Genomic DNA, 20,902 nt, shown 5'->3' with positions numbered 1-20,902 from the left:
CTTAGTCTTCCAGTAGCCGAGTCTAGACTACTGTTTTCTCCAATTCTTGTTCCCGCGGCTCTTCTGGTATGCTTCACTACCTCGGACGGCTTTCTAGTCTCTCACCTGTATATGGGCCCGACAGCAGTACACTTGTCCCGACACCCAGCTGGTCCACAGACTCTCCAAACCCCTGTCACAAGGTGATCCGTAGGCTCTGGACTGTTGGAGAATACCTCCTGGCTCCGCGACGGACTCTGGTACAGAGCTCATCCTTACTCCAGCAACACTTGGCAGAACTGACTCTTTTTCCTGGCCTGTTTCTATAACCAACCCTTTGCTCTATCACACTCTTCCCATCCTGGCTCTGGTTCCCTCAGCAACCAGGATGGACCTACTACATTACACATACTAAATACTTTATTCTAATAACCCTACTTAACATTTCACAATTAACACATTAGACAGATTATGATAAAATACATATTATACAGTAAAATACAGTAAAATAATTAAAACTGCTGGTCGCTAGTGGTCACCGACCACTGTGTGGCACCCTGGACAAGCCAGGACGTCACAGGTACTGCAACAACACACCCCACACCCCGGTTAGGCACATCAGTCACACACACAAATCCTTGTGGCCTCCCTCCAGGGGCTGATGTCCACACCAGGTGGGGCGGGGCCAGGTGGTTGGCCCCACCCACTGAGGAGTTCACAGTCCTGGAGGCGGGAAAGGAAGTCAGTTGAGTTTGGAGAGTGAAGGAGTGAAGTAGTAAAGGAGCAGTCTGACCGTGTCCGGGTACGTGGCCTGGGCACCCACAGCAAGGTTGGCAGACGGTGGTGACCTTCTGCAGGCGAGGCCGATTGACGCACAACCGTAAGGACCGGGGTCGGGCGGTGGCCCGCCGGTACCGGACCGGGGAGCGAAGAGAAGCCAGCACCATTCGGCAGGGCCTACAGACCCCGACCAGGCTTGGAGTCACCGTTAAACCGGTCAAATCCGTCAGCGATGGGAACCTCTGGGGTTTCCCAGCAGCAAAGACCCGACTGAAGGCAACCGCTCAACCGTGAAGTGAAATACAGCTACCGCCACAGCTAGAGTTCCCAGGGCCAGCGCCTGCGGGCAAAAGGGGCTCCTCTGGCAAATACACCGCTGGGGAGCGGATCACCGGTGGGAAGCCATCGGGGCCGAAAACACATCAAAGGTGCAGGGAGAGACAGTCACCGCCAACCTACCGGGAGTGACCACCGCAGCCGTCTGTGGGACCCGTCCATCCAGCTGTTTGTTTTACCAGAGACTCCGTGTACATTACTGGCTGAGTACCACCGTGCCATCTGGCACTGCGCTGCCCCCGCGACCCTGCACCTCCCCAACTCCTGCCATCCACCTCCCAGTTACCATCACCGGGCCCCGGGACCACCAAATCCCCCTACCCACGGAGGGGAGAGAAACATCTCGGCTGCTCCCTGTCATCGCTCCCGGGATCCCCGTCTAGAGCAGCGGTGGTGTCCCAACCTCACCACAACCGTGGGTGGCGTCACGAACCGACTTCCCAAATCCCAAAAACTATTCCCCTTTCACTCACCGGCGAGGAGCACCGCTCGAGTCCCCGGATCCGGCCCACCGCTCGAGCCACCGAGCAGCAGTAACAGCAGCGCCGGGCCCGAGCGTGGTGAGCGCAGCAGCCCCCCTCCCCGCCCGCGACAACTGCACCACTCCAGCTCTGCTTCATCATCCGATGTACTCTCCAGCAGCAGCACTTAGACATTTTAACACACCGAGCTGGCGAAAACATACACCTTCCCCCTGGTCCCATCCTCCTGGATGAATATGTAACCCCACTTATGGGTCACATGGCAACCAACAGCACCACCACCCTGCAGAGCCAGCTGTGCTCACACCCAAGCCTCTCTCCTCTTCTTCCCGTCAATAACTGGGAAGACCCACTTTGTCTTGGCCGGATGTCGGGCCATAGGTCTCTTCACCACTTGCGGTCATCTTGGGTGACTGGGACGGCTCAGTGTCCAGGGCTTTCTTTGGACCAACCGGCTGTTTAGATAGTCCAGGCTTCTTCCCATGCCAGGCCTCTTTCAGGTGCTGGACTATCTTTCCCCATCTCACAGATGATCTCGGAGTCATAACGGCAGCTATCTTGTGGGGCAGGATCTCATCCACGGCAGTGGCCATATCGCTCCAGGAGTTCCCGAGTATCAGGGCCCGTTTCCAAAGCTGCAGATCACACAGGCAGCCATCTGGGCCACCCACTCTTGTCCACCTTGTCAACCTCAGCTACTGTGGGCCATCAGGCCACACCATCGGCCATCTTCTGCCAGGAAAGAGTCTTCCAACAATTCTCTGACCCTCATCTTTATACTGTCTGCGATAGTTCCCTCTGTGTGTGACCATCTGATGTGATAGGTAAAGGGTATTGTACAGAAATATATATATATATATATATATATATATATTAAAGGAATTTTCTGAGAGTTTCTCCAAACTATCGGCTGCTGAACTCTGCAGGCTGCAGCAGTTATGTCACAACTAAAGCATACGTATTGAGCTCAGTGATTGGCTGCAGCGGTCACAGACACTGTATTCCTTAAGTCACCGCAGTCTGTCAACATAGATTAGTGCGACTGGAATAGCGGAGGGTGAGTAACAACGTTTTATTATTTCATCACAGCACAATTTCACAGGACGTTGAAACTTATTCTCGGAAAACTCCTTTACCATAAAAAAATGAAAAAACGAATGTGAAACAGATAATTAGGAAAACAAATCTACTCAGGAGCTATAAGGGAATGCTCACTACCCACAGATGAAAAGTTCCTGTAACACCATGTGGGAGCCACACGTTTCACCACTGAAATGTCTTCATCAGGGGCACAAATGAAAAGAGTAGAAGACCATTTTGAAATAATCCTCAAAAAAGTCAAAAGTATCCAAAACTTGCACAATCCGCAAAACAAAACTACAAGAGACGTGCAGAAAATTTAGGGTGACGTATTGAGGTGAAAGGATCTAGGCCGGATCATCATGGAGACTTTCTTTAGCGAGTAGTAGTCGGAGTTCTTCCAGCTGTACCACACGATGCCATCTGGCCCCATCATCTCACGACCTTTGATGTATTTTCCTCCCTGGTACAAGACAAAAATTTCAGCTCACTTTTGTACAAATATAAACATGAAGCAAAATGACTGTGTTTTGTTTTTTGGATTTAAAGATGCACTTTTACTCCCAAACATTTGGGAGGAAAATGAGGGGTGCTTCTTATAATTCAAATGTAGCTTACCGGGAGTGGTCGAGAGGGGTCACAGGCGGCAGGGGGGATGCTGCGGGCTGTGCGCGCGGTGGGCTTTGCTGGGCGCTGTACTGGGCGGCGAGGCAGGGGCCACAATTCTGAAAATGTCGGCTGTGCAGGCTTCAAATAATGGCTCCCGGAGTTGGCGCGTGCGCAGATGGAGCTCTCGGCTCAAGATCTCATCTGTGCATGTGCGAGAAGCTGGACAGCAGACCCCCTGAAGATGCGACCGGTACGTGTGACTTTACAATGTGTTATTTTATTAAGAGTGTGCGCTGAGGCCATCTAGCGGCCAATATAGAGTAGAACATTGTATAATATTGCAGTGAATGTAATGTACGGATCTGTGCGCTTTCGGAAATTTGCTTTTCTTAAGAAAAATCCGCACCCTCTGGCAGAATACCGCACCCTCGGCAAAATCCGTGGTAAAAATGCACCCGGAATCCACATGCGGTTTTAGGCCCTGTGCGCTCACTGCGTTTTTTGCCGCGGATTTGCTGTGGTTTTGCTGCATGAATTGCTGCAGAAAATTTTCATAACCTTTCTGCAGTCATTTTTCAGCAAAACCTGCGGTAAAAAAAAATGCTGTGCACACACTGCGTTTTTTTCCCTTCCAGGTTTTGCTGCCTGCAGAATTTCTGTAGCAAAAAGAATGTGCATGTAGAAATTCAGCATGCCCCACCCTTCTTTTTTCTAACAGTGGTTATAAAGAGCATCTCTCACTTTGGATGACCCGACCTGTCCAGAAGGACACAGAAAACCTATGAAGCAAGTGTTCAGTTTCCATCAATGATGTGATCAGCAACCTAATGACTCATTTATATTCGTGGAAGGCCCATAAATTCCACCTACCGGATGGTAAACACCGTTGAGGTTGGAGTAGAAGCACTGATAGTACCACCAGCCCCCGTGAGAGATGTCTGCACAGAGATTCCCAGTCCCAGGTGTGCTGAAGCCTCTTTTATTGTGGTACCAAGCAAACGAGTCCTCGGCTGTCCCACTGAATCCGGCCACGTGGAGTTGGTAATGGTTGGCTTCATCATCAATGCTTCAAGGAAAGTAAGAAACAATAATCATACGTATGCATATAGTTATTGCACAGGACATCACTGCAAAGAAATTATTTCTGTAACTCTCATTGAAACTTCTGAATCGTCTACAGGTATTTTGGCCACCTCCTTGTCCTTGTGAGCATGTAAGACTGTGGACCTACACTCGTGTACCCCCCGGAAGACATCAGTGGGTTTATCATAAATGTATAATGTATGACTTTCATCTGTTAAGTTAGTGTAAAGTGCTTTATCCCTCATGGCCGCAGTACTGCCAATGGTCACAAGAGGTCACTGTTCTCCTGTTCACTTCCTGTATAGTACTGAGTGAGACTTAGGGGTACTTTGCACGTTGCGACATCGCTGCTGCGATATCATCGGGGTCAAATCGAAAGTGACGCACATTCGGAGCCAGTAACGATGTCGCAACATGTAAAGCCTAGATGCACCATTTTACGATCGCAAAAGCGTCGTAAATCGGCAATCTGTGTAGCGTCGGTCACTTCCATAATTTCGGAACGACCGATGTTATGATGTTGTTCCTCGTTCCTGCGGCAGCACACATCGCTGTTTGTGAAGCCGCAGGAGCGAGGAACATCTCCTACCTGCGTCCCGCCGCCAATGCGGAAGGAAGGAGGTTGGCGGGATGTTTACATCCCGCTCATCTGTGCCCCTCCGCTTCTATTAGCCGCCTGCCGTGTGACATCGCTATGACGCTGCACGACCCGCCCCCTTAGTAAGGAGGTGGGTCGCCGGCCAGAGCGACGTCGCAGGGCAGGTAAGTGCGTGTGAAGCTGCTGTAGCGATAATGTTCGCTACGGCAGCTATCACCATGATATCGCATGTGCAATGGGGGCGGGGGCTATCGCGCTCGGCATCGCTAGCATCGGCTAGCAATGTCGCAGCGTGCAAAGTACCCCTTAGGGTCTGTTTAACAACAGATGGCAGGTAAGGGGACAGTAATGTAGCCCCCCTGAGGTATCAGTTGCCACAAAATATGTAACCTGTGGGCAACCCAAACCCTGGAATACCAGTGCCGGTAAACACACCAACACCATCACCCATACACCAAACCACATGTCCAACCTGGGAAAACTGCCTAGAGACAGATTTAAAGGATGGCTACCTATTGGTTGGTAAGCATCCAATCTGCTAGGGAGAGACCCAAAAAGGGGTGGGGCTAGTTGCTAGGTGGGGATTTGGCAAGAGGAGAAAAGTCAGTTGTCGTTGGAGAGAGACTCTGAGGGAGTCAGAAGTGACAGAGGGGAGAAAGTGAAGTGTTTTAGGACAGTAGTCCTAGGTGTTAAAACCTGAAGGAAAAAAATGGAGCTAAAAAGGAGGAGGGTTGCTGTGGAGTAGGAACCAGTGCTCAAGGAATCGAGGGTTGCCAGAGGAGTGCGGGACCAGGACTCACAGCATCCAGCACAGGCGGGGTGCAGAACCCTTGAACGGGAGAGTATGTGTAAAGCTACCTGTTAAATCTGCCAGGTGAGGGGATCATCAGAGCAAAACAGCAAGGAGGGGACCTGGGGACAGGGACAGGAGTCCAGCCCATTAAAATTGTCCAGGCCGCCTGCTATACGGGCCAAGACTGTGAAACGGGGGGGATCCCAGGAAGCTTTAGGCCACGGGGACCCACTAACTACTAATGTGTGCATGGAGGACAGCTCACCAGGTCACCAACTGGCACTGGGAACAAAGGGTGAGGGAACACCTGAAAACCTGCACCGCCAGGGCACTGGTACCAGAACAGTGAGTAAAAACAGGTTTAAACTGCAGTCCTTTCTACATTGGTACATCATCAGCTCACACTGCTACCACCATCTTCCTCTTCCGGGGCCTAGCCCTACTAGGGCCAGAACACTTGAGCTGCATTATACTACCCACGCCAGGAAGACCACGCAGCGGTGGCTCCTACAAAATGGCTATATGGGAAGAAGTAGTTTCTGGTTTAGTTGTTGTTGTTGTGTAGTGGAAGGCATGTAAAGAAGGTCAAAGAGTAGACCAGACTCGGGATGCAGATGTAACTCTCCAGAAGTGGACTGAGCAAAGGGAGACTCCTACTAGGCAAACGTTGTGAGAAACTCCGGCCACTGGACTACCACCCTGAGCACATTTACAAGCAGACGGCTGTCACGGGAATAACACACAGTCCTGTGGTGTCCAGCTATAGAAGGTCACAGTATTTGGCATCACAAACTGCTCCCTTACCTTCTATTCTTCTTCTTGTGGTGTAAATGGTACCTTATGTATCTTCTCTGCTTGGGTTAATCCCCTTCCTTTTAGGACCCTGCAGATATCGTCACCTTTCAGCTGTTAAAGGTAACCTGTCACCACTTTTTCGGCCTATAAGCCGCGGCCACCACCAGTGGGCTCTTATATACAGAATTCTAACATGCTGTATATAAGAGCCCAGGCCGCTGTGTAGAACATAAAAAACGCATTATAATACTCACCTAAACCGGTCGCTGCGTTGGATGTGGCTCAAATGGGCGTCTTCGTCCTCCGGTGCCGGCACATCCTCTTTCGCCCATCTTTGTCCTCCATCTTCTGAAGCCGCGGTGCATGACGCGTCCTACGTCATACACACTCGCCGGCATTCAGGTCCTGACCATTGCAGATGAAAGTATTGTAGTGCGCATGCGCGGGACCGGCGAGTGTGTATGATGGAGACGCGTCATGCAGACAGGCTTCAGAAGGAGCATAAAGATGTCCGAAAGAGGAGGCGCTGGCACCGGAGGACAAAGACGCCCTTTTGAGCCACATCCACAGTAATGACCTGTTTAGGTGAGTATTATATAGTGATTTTTATGTTATACCCCCGGCCTGGGCTCTTATATACAGCATGTTAGAATGCCATATATAAGAGCCCACTGGTGGTGGCCGCAGCTTATAGGCGAAACAACTGGTGACAGGTTCCCTTTAATCATCATCACTTCCCCTTGTGTCCTTAAATACCCACATTTCCCCTTTGCGTTTGCTGGTGATAGAGTTATATTCCAAAACAGGTCTTGGAAGCAAGCAGTCGGCTTGTATCCATCTGAAGAAACGTTTGTTGCTGTATCTTTCCCAGAGTCATCCTGGAGATAAGTTCTTTGTATACTTTCCCTTAGTGAGGTTGACTAAGTGCTCATCCCATCCAATCCCTACCTAGGGCCCAGATCAGGGTCAGCCAGGGCTAGGTATCCTGCTTGACGCATAGGTGCAGAACCCATCTAGGATGGTCAGGGGCCAGCGGAAGGTTTGGTCAGGGGTCACCATCTCCTCCTTCTCTAGACACAGGGTTTCCCTTCGCTGTCCCTGTTGGCATGGTACTTCCCGATACCTTATGTGACAATGGCTCCTTGTGTCTCAGATGGGAAGGTATCTTCCCCAGAGGTCTCAGCTCCTTCTACAGATGTTCTGTAGGATTTATATCAGGGATCATAGAAACCACTTCAGAAGAATCTGTTATGTTTCTCTCAGACATTCTTGGATGTTTTTAGCTTTTGGATCATTATTCTGTTGGAGGAGTCATGACCTACAACTGAGACCAAGCTTTCTGACACTAGGGAAAACATTTCTTTCCAGAATGCCTTGATAGTCTTGAGATTTCATTGCACCCGGCACGGATACAAGACCCCCCCTGTGCCAGATTCCACAAAGCACCCCCAGAACATCACCCAGCCTTCTCCAGGTGTCACAGCTGGTACCATATTGGTTTTTTTGCTTCATTTTTGCGCCTGATGTGACTTTGCCAAAAAGTTCCAGTTTTGTCTCATTTGTCCACAGGACGTTCTCCCAGAAGCTTTGTGGCTTGGCAATATGCATTTGGGCAAATACCAGTCTCACTTTTTCATGATTTGCTTTCAGCAGTGGTTTCCTCCTCAGTCGTCTTCCATGAAGTCCACTTTGGCCGTTTGGTGACTTCTAACAATGATGGTCCTGGATCTTGGAGTCACCTCTAATCTGTTTGGAAGTTCTTCTGGGATCTTTGTTACCATTCGTATTATCCATTTTTTCAATTTGTCATCAATTTTCCTCTTGCGGCTGCATCCAGGGAAGTCGGCTACAGCCCCATGGACCTTAAACTTCTCAACAATGGAGCTGTAAGAGTGGTGGACTATGGTTATGGTGTTGCATGCGGTAATGTATTACCTAAGCACTTATGCAGGAAGTTGTAAGCTATAGAGTCAACAATAGTTAAGCGTTGGGACTAGCCCACCATGGGAGGGGTTGAGTGAAAGGGAAAGTAACGGTTCATTCCGGAGGAGACAGTGAAGACCTAGTGAGCAAACGTGATGGACGTATGTATCATCGGTTGGTTGTATATTTTGCATACAGTGTTTGGTTTGTGGCAACAAAGAAAGAGGAAAGCAGATGGAAGACAAGATAGCGTGAACCTCGAGTGTTCACAGAGACAGCACTGGAATGAGAGACCAATCTTTGTATTGAGTATTGAGAACAGGTCTTTAGTGACCAGACCCCTCAACCCTCAAGGTACCGAATTAATCTTAGCTGGCGTGTGAATGTAGTCAATAACCAGAGCGGTTTTCCCCCTAGCCTTGCTCCGGTCATTATAGGACCCTTAAGGTGACTGGACGTGGACCTGCTTGAAGGGAGGGTGACCATCACAGTGTGTGCTGTAACGCTGGGCTGGTTTGCGTTAGGTCTCATAGGACCTGTAAGATCTGAAGGAACCCAATGTGAACTAGAACGGTGCTTGATAATGGTATACCAAAAAGTAACGTGCGGGAAGATATGAGCCCGCTATCTGGAGTGTGAATTTGTTGTACAGAATGAACTATCTAGTAGAGTGTTATTTAAAAAGAACTGGTGGTCTCTTTGAGAGTATGAGTTGTCATCTGGTTCTGGACTGCTGACGTCAGTATTGTCACCTACCTAAGCTCATAGCCCACACAGCACAGGTCCATACACCCAGCGAGGACCAGTAATTTCACATAGAGTGACAGGCATCCGGAGTCAATCCTTTGCCACTCTACACAGCTGTAGTAACAGGAATATCACACTGTGAGGAGAAGCCTCATAGTCTTTACCTGTAACATGTTTACTTAGAATTATCTTTCTTATCTCCTCCTGAGCTTTCTGTGCTCTATATTCTGTGGTTATAACACAATTAGTCATTGTGCTGTTTGTTATCACACCATGATAACAAACAGTACAATGACTACTTTTCACTCTTTATTTAGGCTGATAGACTGATTACAAGTTTGTGGGCATGTGTCATGTTGATTTCAGGGTTCACCTTAGTTTCACATGTCACTATGGTCAAATTATTTCAGTCTTTTTTAGGGGAACCATCATTTTTGTCAAGGCCATTTGTATTAGTTTATTATGTTGTTTTTTTTTACTTTTCTGTTGAACCACAATTCACCAAGCAAAGTCTGATTCTCATTAGTTGATATTCAGTCAATTTAAATTGTACATTACTTTTGTTGATTTCAAGTTATTTAAGTGACGATTGTGGGTTCTTCTTACTGTACCAGAAGGTGTTGTGTCGTGTCGTGTCGTATCCACAAACAAGCCCAGCTACGCTGAGAGTGGATTCAAGGACTCTGAATGTTATGTCTTGCCAAAAGAACAGAGAGATAAGACTTTCGCTTACCGAGAAGTGAAACTCATTTATGCTTTACCGAGAAACGAAAGTTATGCCTTTGTACACAACATAGCTACGCCCCTATTAGGTTGATAATCCTTGTATGTGACAACAAATTATCAGTCTTCGGAGTGCACACTCCTTTGCCTTATGTTCAGATATCAGTGTCTGTCTGTATCTCATTAAGGTTCAGAGAAGCTGAGGGGGGGCCCGGGACTTCTGCCACATTTGGTCATCGCTGGCAACAGTTGTGACCTATTGGTCAACTTAACATATCTATGTATGTATGTATGTATGTATGTATGTATCTATCTTACAAAGAGAATACTTATATTCCTGATGTTTCAACCTAAATGAAGGCCCACCAGTGCCCCCTACTGTACAGTCACATTTGTACATCCCTCTGGCTGTTACCTGAACTCCCGATAGTTTGCATTCCTGCGCTCTCCATCCCAGTCCTCCATCTCAATCCTCAGTGTATAATTCTCTTTGCTGGTGATTGTGTGGATATTTTCATTTCCGAGCCAATATTCATTGTTCGGGTCACCGAATCCTTCTTTGTATTCTTTCCAGGTGCAGTTGAAACTGTTGGACCCGTCTAGACGTCTCTGAATGACCGTCCACCCCCCTCCTTACAGAGAAGCGAAGAACATAATGAACCACTATATGCCTTTAGGGGCAGCTTAGCTACGATACAGCTGATGAAGAGGTCCTATTGGTGGAAACCTCAGCAATCAGCCGGTTGATACCTGCGGTGCAGTGCCCCCACAGGCGAAATTAGGTATTACACCGACATCAGGTATGGAGGACAAAAAAACAGAAATCTGGAATAGCGAAGAGAGCAGAAGGTATAAAATAAGAGCAAAAAGTGGACACTCTGAATTTTTCAGTGAAAGAGGCAATCTTTCTAGATACTCTCTTCTGCAACTGACGAGCGTTTGTAACTCAAACTGTTCCCAAATAATCTCTGAAAGTGGGTTACGAAATTAAACAACCCATTCACCCTATAGTCAAGGAAGCCATCTTTTATATATATATATATATATATATATATATATATATATATATATATATGTGTGTGTATTGAACACGTCACCAATTTTCTATGGAAATATATTTCTAAAGATGTTTTTGACATGAATCTCTCACCAGATGTCAGTAACAACCCATCCAGTAAACACATGCAAAGAAATCAAACCATAGGTGTCCATTGATTTAGTGATGTGTAATAGGGAGAAATTTTAACGGAAAAAGTATTGAACACGTTACTGAAATATATGTAATACTTTTGTACAAAAGCCTTTGTTGATGATGAAACTATGTATAGAGACACTAGTCGTTTGCATTTCTCAGGTGTGATTTTGGCCCACTCTTCCACACAAACACTTCACATCCTGCAGGTCCCGACTCCTTCTATGACCTCGGAGCTTTAGTTCCTTCCAGACATTTTCTATTGGATTCAGCTGCGGTGATTGGCTTGCACCACACAAGTCCATGCACCCAGCCATGACCACAACCCCCTTGTGAGGTGACGGGGTGAACTAGAATTGTGCCTCGCCCACAACTGATGCTCTGAGCACCCTAACATATCCATCCTTCCTTCAATTATATGGTGTTTGCCAGTACCGTATTCTGAAAAACAGCCCCACACCATGATGTTCCCACCTCCACACTTTATTGTTTTTGCTTTTTGGCCTCCAAACATGGTGTGCATTATGGCCTCCATAGCGTTCAATTTTGGTCTCATCTGAACAGAATATATTCTCCCTGTATTTCACAGGATTGTGTATACCTTTTGTTCAGCAATGGATTCTTGTACAGTGAGCGTGCATACAGGGGCGTGCATACAGGAGCGTGCATACAGGAGCGTGTATACAGGAGCGTGCATACAGTGAGCGTGCATACAGTAGCGTACATACAGTAGCGTACATACAGTAGCGTGTATACAGTGAGCGTGCATACAGTGAGCGTGCATACAGTGAGCGTGCGTACAGGAGTGTGCGTACAGGAGCGTGCATACAGGAGCATACATACAGGAGCATGCATACAGGAGCGTACATACAGGAGCATACATACAGGAGCGTGCATACAGGAGCATACATACAGGAGCGTGCATACAGGAGCATACATACAGGAGCGTGCGTACAGGAGCGTGCATACAGGAGCATACATACAGGAGCGTGCATACAGGAGCATACATACAGGAGCGTGCATACAGGAGCGTACATACAGGGGCGTGCATACAGGGGCGTGCATACAGGAGCGTGCATACAGGAGCGTACCTACAGGAGCGTGCATACAGGCCATGGAGGGGGGGTGTATGTCTTATTGTTTGTTTTTTTAAAACAATTGTACCAGCTGATTCCAGGCCTTTCTGTGGCGCTCCACGGATGGTTCTTGGCTCTGACAAGTCTTTTCACTCCTGTTTCTGAAATCTTTCGGGCAGCTCCTGATCATGGCCGGTTTATGGTGAAATGATGTTCTTCGTATTACCATATTATGGCCCCTGTCACACCTGTGACCTACACGCGTATTCACACTTTCTGCGGACGTCGTCCTGTGCATGAGCAGATTTCAGCTTCAGGTGTGACATATCAAGATGCTGATTAGGCAGCAGGAATATTGCACAGGTGCGCCTTAGGCTGGACGCAATAAAAGGCCACTCTACAATGTGAAGTTTAATAGTATTAGGACGGTCTGTGGGGTGGGGAGGGGTCAGGACACCAGTCAGTATCTGGTGTGACCACCATTTGCCAGTCTGCTATCTACCCTATACAGTGAAAACCGGGATTCATCCGTGAATGTCGCACCTCCCAATGTGCCCGACACCATCGAATCTGAGCATTTGCCCACTCAGGTTGGTTATGGCGATAAACTGCAGTCCGATGGAGACCAAGGATGACGAGCGGCAGATGAGCTCCCCTGAGACGGCTCCTGACAGTTTGTGCAGACATTCTTTGGCTTTGCACCGATTGTTGCAGCCGCTGTCCGGGGGCCGGTCTGAGACACTCCTGGAGGTGAAGATGCTGGAGGTGGAGGTCCTGGGCTCTTGTGGTTACACGTGGTCTGCGGTTGTGAGGCCAGTTGGATGTTCTGCCAAGTTCTCTGAAACTCATTTGGAGACAGCTTATGGCAGAGAAATGAACATTTAATTTACGGGAACAGCTCTGGTGACCATTCCTGCAGTCAGCAGCCAAGCGCACGCTCCCTCAAACCGTGCAACATCTGTGGCATTGTGCTGTGTGATAAAACTGCACATTGTAGAGTGGCCTTTTATTATGGAAAGCCTAAGGCGCACCTGTGCCATAATGATGCTGGCCAGCCTAAGGCACACCTGTGCAATAATGATGCTGGCCAGCCTAAGGCACACCTGTGTAATAATCATACTGGCCAGTCTAAGGCACACCTGTGCAATAATAATGCTGGCCAGCCTAAGGCGCACCTGTGCAATAATCATGCTGGCCAGCCTAAGGTGCACCTGTGCAATAATCAAGCTGGCCAATGTAAGGCACACCTGTGCAATAATGATGCTGGCCAGCCTAAGGCACACCTGTGCAATAATCATGCTGGCCAGCCTAAGGCACACCTGTGCAATAATCATGCTGGCCAGCCTAAGGCACACCTGTGCAATAATCATGTTATGTAATCAGCATCTTGATATGCCACACCTGTGAGGTGGATGGATTATCTCTGCAGAGGAGAAATGATCACTAACAGACTTATACAAATTTGTGAACAATATTTGAACGAAAAGTCTTAGATGTTTGAGTTCAGCTCCTAAATATGGGAGCAAAAACAATAGTGTTGTGTTTATATTTTTGTTCAGTGTAGTTAAAGGGTATACAGGCGGCATTTTGGGGAAAAAATGTGCCTAAGCACTAACAGGCAGGTAGTTACCACCTCCCTGGCTGATGTGCCCGGCTGTGTTCACCACCAGCGCAGATCGGTCACAGATAGCTCCTGACGGCGATGCATGTATCTGCTGACGTTGCGACAACACAGCAGCAGCTTCTCATCCACTCTGCTCTGTAGACGGGGAGGGACAGCCAGGATCATGCTGACTGATAGCCGTCTCCCCCAGTTAGGCAGCGAGGAGCTGGCTGTTAAGCAGTCCCGTCTCCTCTACAGATCAGAAAAGAAGCCTCTGATCTCTTGACAAAACCATTGTTTCGCCAGCAGGAGGTGAACAGTTGCCAGGCAGAAGAGGCAGGTAGGTAGCAACTACCTGCTTGTTAGTGCTTAGGCACATTTAGAAAAAAAAAGTCACAGATATACTCTTTAAATTCTGTTTGCTTGCAAGTTCTGTCTCTTTTGGGTCAAGCCCCTCCACACAGGGTAAGCCCGGGTCCCTGGCACAGTGGGTTCATCAATACCCTTACCCGCTCCTGCTTCCGGCCATAACAGCCCCAACAGCGCTCACCAAACCCTTCTATAACCAATGCCGTTAGCATGTTTTGTAACAATATTGTTGCAAAGGTCTTGAGACAGCTCACTGCTTTTACCCATCATGAAATGTTTCTTGTGTGGCAGCTTGGAAATGAGACACCTCTTTATAAGCCAACAGATGATCCAGCTGATATTATTTTTCACTAAGTGGCAGGATTGCTCTCTAATTCATAGTATAAGAAGCTTATGTATGAGGTAATATGATGTCAGTGGGGAGTTTGGATAGACAGACAGAAAGCGAGATAGACAGAGTCAGACAGACAGGCACATATAGAGAAAGAGGCACACAGGGAAAGAGACAGAGACAAACAGAGACAGACAGATAGGAAAAAAAAGCCAGACAGACACACGGGGAAAAAGACAGACAGAGGCAGACAGGGAAAGACACAGAGACAGACAAAGACAGACAGGGGAACAAGGCAGACAGACAGGGAAAGAGACAGAGGCAGACAGGGAAAGAGACAGATAGGGAAAGAGACAGAGACAAGCAGACAGGGAAATAGAAAGACAGGGAAATAGAAAGGCAGGGAAATAGACAGAGACAGACAGATATAGAGATAGAAACAGAGAGATAGAGAAATAGACAGACAGGGAAAGAGAAATAGACAGACAGGGAAAGAGACACAGACACACAGAGACAGACACAAAGAGACAGACACACAGAGACGACAGAGTGATAGAGAGAGACAGATAAAGAAAGACAGAGAGACTGCTACAGAGACAGACACAGATGGACAAAGACACAGACAGACAAACAGACAGAGACAGACACACAGAAAGACAGACAGACAAATAGACAGAGACAGAGAGAGACAGACAGACAGGGAAAGAGACAGACAGACAGAGAGACAGACAGACAGAGAGAGAGACAGACAGAGAGAGAGACAGACAGACACAGACAGAATCAGACAGAGAAAGAGACAGACAGAGAGAAACAGAACCAGGCAGTGAAAGAGACAGACAGAGAGACAGACAAAGACAAAGAGAGACAGACAGAGACTGACAGAACTAGACAGGGAAAGAGACAGACAGATAGAGAGAGAGACAGACAGAAGCAGACAGAGAGACAGACAGAGACTGGCTAGAAAGACAGAAAAAGTTACTATCCCGGCAATGCCGGGTACTACATCTAGTTACTGGTACATTTCAGCTGGTGTAGTGACTTTCCGTGGCTTGTTGCACCTCTCTTTGCTCACGTGTTCAATACTTTTTCCCTGTGTCATTTCTCATTGTTACACATCACTTACTCTATGGACATCTATGGTTGGATGCCTTTGCCTGTGTGGATGGGTTGTCTATGGCATCAGTGTCCAGCAGGGAACTTTCTTGTTGTTTTCAGATGGCACTAAATATTTTCAACACTATTCAGTGTAATAACAAACAAAACAAAAAGTAGACAAATGATACAAGAGTAACAGGAGGAGCCAAATAAGGGTTAAAAATTAGATGGAAATCCAATGATTGGTCTTGTAATTAGACATTTAGCAGCTTTATTCTGTTTACCGTGAGTGTCCATGTCACAGAACACGTGTGTCGCGCTTCCACCACTAGATGGCAGTATGGTATAGACGCCGGAGCTGCTGATCCCGCTGTAGTACAGGCTGGCGCAGCTGGAGTGACAAGGCTTCCTCTGTTTCATCGCTGCTAAGGGATAAAAATACTGATTTTCACCAAACTGCACAAAGATAGATGGATAGATGGATAGATGGATGGATGGATGGATGGATGGATGGTTGGATGGATGGATGGATGGATGGTGCGTGCTCTCTCCTGGCGCCACGCTCTATGACTACCCGCCATTACCTGCTGCGTGTGGTGGTCTCTGAGCTCGCAGCTCTGCCGGTGCAGGACACATTGTGTTCCAGAAGGCTCCTTCCAGCATCAGGGACAGGTTATGGACCTGGGCTTGGATGTCATAGATGAATGTGGCTTGTAGGCGCTGCAGGGTGCTGATCTCGCTGGCCCATACCTCCAGGCTGTGCACCCTGTGCCCCAGGGAGGAGTTGTAACTCCTGACTTCAGGCTGTGGAGACATGATGGGTGCACTGACTTCATTTTAAGTTACCTCTTTTATTTCTGTGACGCCCTGGACTCCAGGGGTCACAGGTCACTACACAACATCATACAGCCCCTTCCCCTGGACAGGTCACACCAGTCACACATGAAACCCTTGTTACAACCCTCCAGGGTTGATGTCCACACCAGGTGGGGCAGAGCCAGGCAGTTGGCCCCGCCCACCGAGGAGTTCACAGACCTGGAGGCGGGAAAACACAGTAGTCAGTCAGAGAGTCCCGTTGGGGGCAGTAGAGTGAGTGAGGAGTGAAAACTGTGGGTGTCTGGTTTGGAGCCCAGGCACGTCCAGCAAGGTTGGCAGACGGTGGTGGCCATCTGCAGGAGTTGGCGAAGGTCAGCGGAACCGCAGGACCGGGGTCGGGCGGTGGCCCGCCGGTACCGAACTGGGGAGCCGATTGGAGCCAAGCACCAGGCAGGGTACTCAGACCCTGACTAGGCTTAAAGCCAACCTCTAGTCAAATTTTCTGATTGCGGTCTGGACCTCAGGGGTTCATTCCCACCCAAGTCCCGATTGAAGGCAACAGCCCAACCGTTCCGGATAAGTGCGAACGCCAAGGGCCAGAGATCCAAAGGGCCAGCGTCTGCGGGCAAAAGGGCTCCTCCGGCACGTATACGTCGGGGAGCGGACTCCCGGTGCCCAGGCATTTGAGTCAAGACACAAAACACAGGTGCAGGGAAACGACAGCCACCACCAACCCATCCAGGGAAAACACCGCAGCCGGCTGCGGGCCCCCGTCCATCCAGCCGTTTGGTTTACCACAGACTTTGTCCATCTGTGTCTGAGTGAGTACACCAGTGCCATCCGACCGCGCTGCGCTGCACCGCAACCCTGCACCCTGCGAACCCCATCCTACGGGAACCCAACCGCCCCTACCCACAGAGGGGTCAACACCTAGCTGCTCCCCGCCATCGCTCCCGGAATCCCCGTTGCCCACCATCACCACAACCCGTGGGTGGCATCACGAACTCTGTCTACATCCCAAATCCAAATTCCACCCCCTTTTCACTCGTGGGCGAGGAGCGCTGCTCAAACCCCGGGTCCGGCCCGCTTGAGCCACCGAGGAGAAGGCACCGGATCCGAGCGCAATTTCCCCGAGCAGCCCCCATGACGGGAAAGCTGGCCCCCAACATTTCCACTAGGGGGAGCTAACTGTAGACGCCACCAAGTAATATCAGCTCTGTAAGGTTGTGACCCCTACCTGATCTATTACTATTTTTATTACCTCTGTAATTATCTGTGTATGACCCTTCTCTATTCCTGGACTCTGCCTGCTGCCCTGGCCCTGCTGCTGATGTCTGTGTACTCTGCCTTCTGCTCTGCTCCTGACCTCTGCCTACTCTGCCTCTGCCCTTTTCCTGACCTCTCTTTACTCTGTCTACTGACCTGCTCCTGCCCTTTACTTACTTTGCCTACTGCCCTGCTCCTGATCCTTCCCTCTGCTTAAACTGACTACTGCCCCGCTCCTGTTCTGTCCCTGTGCTTACTCTTCCTACTGCTCTGCTTCTGACCTGTTTACTTTGCCTACTACCCTGCCCCTGATCCTAACCTCTACTCTGTACTCTGCTTACTGCTGTGCCGCTTACTCTAGCTACTTCTGTGGCACCACTGCGGTTTCAGGTGCCACAGGGTACTGCACCCCCATTAGGGTGTAGTACTCATCCTGGGTCCGAGGAAGGTCGAGGCCGGTTTACACATGTGCAAATATACAGTCACAGGGTTGCCCTAGCCAATGGGGACTGGGCCGGGGTCGGATCACAGTAGGCGGTCACTACAGCGGTGGGTTTACAGGACGCCACCGCACCAGGGGCTCCCCAGATCCACTGGACCGGGGACTCAGGGTCAGGGAGAAGAAACCACAAGGGGGAGTCAGGAGCACACAGTGGGAAGAGCAAGTTGACCTAGTGAGAGTAGTGAACCAGTCGGTGGCAGCGGGTGGGGGCAACAGCTCAGACCACACAACATAACAACAGGGGTTCAGCTCCAGACACAGAGCAGAGCGGACGTGCCGTGAGCAGCTCTGTGGGCCAAGGCGTTCAACACGGTCGCTGGGGAGAAGTAGGAGACTGCTTCCACAGGGCCGGCGCTGTCGGGATACAGAATCCTAGGGCAGATATACTTCACGTTATCTACCAACTCTGCAAGTGTCGCTGGAACGGCCAGAACAGTCACCAGACCCGTCCCAACGAGTCTGCAGCCAAACAGCATATAGGATCCGGGGTTGAGGACCTGCCCCATAATGGAACCGCACTATCAGCATACAGAACAGGACACTTTACTAACATCGGGACCCTCAAGTACTTCATGCCATAGGGGTCCGATACTTAGCGCATAAAAGGATGAAAGAGCTCACAAGCTGACACATACACCGGTCTCGACCTTTCACGGATCTGGGATCGGCTGGAGCCCATCGTGGCAGAGAACGGTACCCTGGGCAGTGTTTAAAAGACTTGTTAGTAAAAACACCTGGAACCGCAGCCCCTGTCTCTGCCTCTCCTTTAACTGGCGCCGACGCCCAGCGGTGCGGCTCCTACGGGAACTACCACCACCCCCGACATCCTCCCGGGGCAATCCCGCTCCGCCTGTGGGGAGTGACACCATTCCAGCTGCACCCAACATCTACCCCGGTGAGAGACCCTGCAGCGGCGGCCCCCATCCCTGACCGTGTACCACAGGGGGCGTCACAATCACCTTAAAAAGCTTTCCTAAACCCCTGACTACTACCTCCATCCTCCCTGCCACCCTCCAATCCTCCTTCCTGTATGCTTTGGGGCAACGGAACCGGGCCAAGCCACCCCGTGATGACGCAGAAGATTTGCACCCCTGGCCCGGCAATGAGTAGGTTAAAACACCTGCTTCGTGGGGTGCTGATGAAGTGGCCGCAGGTCTGACCGCGGCTGAGTTCCCATAATCTGCGCCAACAAAATCCCCACGCTCAGATTTTATGCAAGGGTACATTTCTTTACTGGTAAACATTTCAATAACACACGCAGCTGGCTTAGCAGCACACATAATCAGAGTTTGCTATACGGATCTCTAACTTCGGACACACGGCACAGAACACAAAAAAAACAGCAATGGTAAACAAGAATTCTGTCCCTGACTTGCCCTATGGGTTACATTACCAGTCCAAAACACAAGGAGGGAGGGCTCCCACGTAGCAGGCCTGGACTCCGGGTAAACGGTGGCGACTCCAAGGAGCAGAGATGGGGAAATCTTCAGCCCTCTCACCAGAGGACTAGCTTACGGTCTCTTGTTATGGAGGAAGGAGACGGTCCGGAGGTCCCTTGAGTCCAGGATCACCTCTGCAGCAGTTCTGGCAATCCCTCACACGTCAGCGATGAGGGCAGTCTGAGGCAGGTCTGTTCAGGTCCAGCTCCAGTAGCTCAGTGTCTTTTTCCCGCACTTTTTCCTGTACAACCAGTCCCTGTGGGAGGGGGATCAGATTTTACAGCGTCCGCCCCTCGAGCAATTTCAGCACTTGTCCACAAGGTGGCAGCACCATCCTGTGTAATGTCAGTCTCCATGTCTTTTTCAGCCACAACACAGTGAGAGTTGTTCGCCTTGTTACATATCCCCCCACTGAAAGGTTGGCAGTCCCTGTCAACATTTACAGGTTCCAGGGCAGCGAGGACTGAGGCTGTGGCAGGGGGAGGCTGAGAAGCGGGCCATACATACTGGTCCCTATAAGACTGCCCAGGAGGAACCCCGGCAGTGGTGCGGGTAGTACGCCGCAGAGGTAGATTTCCCTCCACTCTATCACCGGTTACACTCTCTACCTCCGTCAGTTCCCTAGAGGGAGGGCCAGTCTGCGCAGGCAGGTAACCAGTCTCGGAGTCAACAAGGTCACTATGCTGAGTAATGTCAATGGTGTCAGTCATGTCAGCAGTGTCGTCCTCACCGGGTACTGTGGTCAGGGAGTCAGGCTGGGATCGGCAGGGGCGCAACATATTCCGGTGCAAGGTGCGAGAGTTGCCGCTATCTTCGCCCCGGACTCTGTACACATGACCATCAGGGTAGGGGCGCTCAACTACCCAATAGACTTCAGCTTCCCACTTAGCTCGGAGTTTTCCTTGAGGCTTCTTAATACGAACCAGGACTAGCTGTCCTACTTCTAAGGGTTCTTCCTGTACGGGGAGCGGGTCAGCATGTCTCTGGCCCCGGATTTGTTGGCCTACCAGTCGGTATACAGTTTCCATCTTCTGACGATGAGTGTGTAGCCAGGATGGATAGGTACCGCCGGTGTTTTTTTCAGGACTGGTCAGGTTTAGGTCGTGGACCCCTTTTCCTGGGCGGCCAAAGAGAAGGGTGTGTGGGGTAAAACCCGTCATGGAGTGGACTTGATTGTTGTAGGCCCACACTAGATCCGGGAGGAATTGGGGCCATTGGTCTTTCTTGTCATCGGCTAAGGTGCGGATCAACTGGAGTAGAGTCCAGTTAAAGCGCTCACACGCAC

At 49.7% G+C, this 20,902-nt stretch overlaps 1 protein-coding gene across 1 annotated transcript; it reads right to left on the bottom strand.

Annotated features, from left to right (window-relative positions):
* Positions 1-2,842: 2,842 nt before the first annotated feature.
* On the bottom strand, positions 2,843-16,014 carry LOC142295768 (angiopoietin-related protein 7-like). The gene is made up of 4 exons (XM_075338855.1): positions 15,879-16,014; positions 10,344-10,560; positions 4,137-4,332; positions 2,843-3,120 (listed from the first exon to the last, which is right to left on the bottom strand). Exons 1-4 carry the CDS (start codon positions 16,012-16,014, stop codon positions 2,977-2,979), a joined length of 693 nt encoding a protein of 230 aa, XP_075194970.1. The 3' UTR covers positions 2,843-2,976.
* Between the last annotated feature and the right edge of the window lie 4,888 nt (positions 16,015-20,902).

Source organism: Anomaloglossus baeobatrachus, chromosome 3 (assembly GCF_048569485.1).
Source record: "Anomaloglossus baeobatrachus isolate aAnoBae1 chromosome 3, aAnoBae1.hap1, whole genome shotgun sequence".
NCBI classification, from domain to species: Eukaryota; Metazoa; Chordata; class Amphibia; order Anura; family Aromobatidae; genus Anomaloglossus; species Anomaloglossus baeobatrachus.
Note: the sequence above shows the minus strand (reverse complement) of the source record. Positions and strands in the feature narration are given on the sequence as shown.

Excerpts from the sequence above, each read along its gene's own strand:
- LOC142295768 (XM_075338855.1), bottom strand. The coding sequence starts at position 16,014 with ATGAAACAGAGGAAGCCTTGTCACTCCAGCTGCGCCAGCCTGTACTAC. Across the intron at positions 4,333-10,343 it reads GCAAACTATCGGGAGTTCAG|CATTGATGATGAAGCCAACC; the intron begins GTAACAGCCAGA and ends CTTTCCTTGAAG. Across the intron at positions 3,121-4,136 it reads TCAACGGTGTTTACCATCCG|GGAGGAAAATACATCAAAGG; the intron begins GTAGGTGGAATT and ends GTCTTGTACCAG.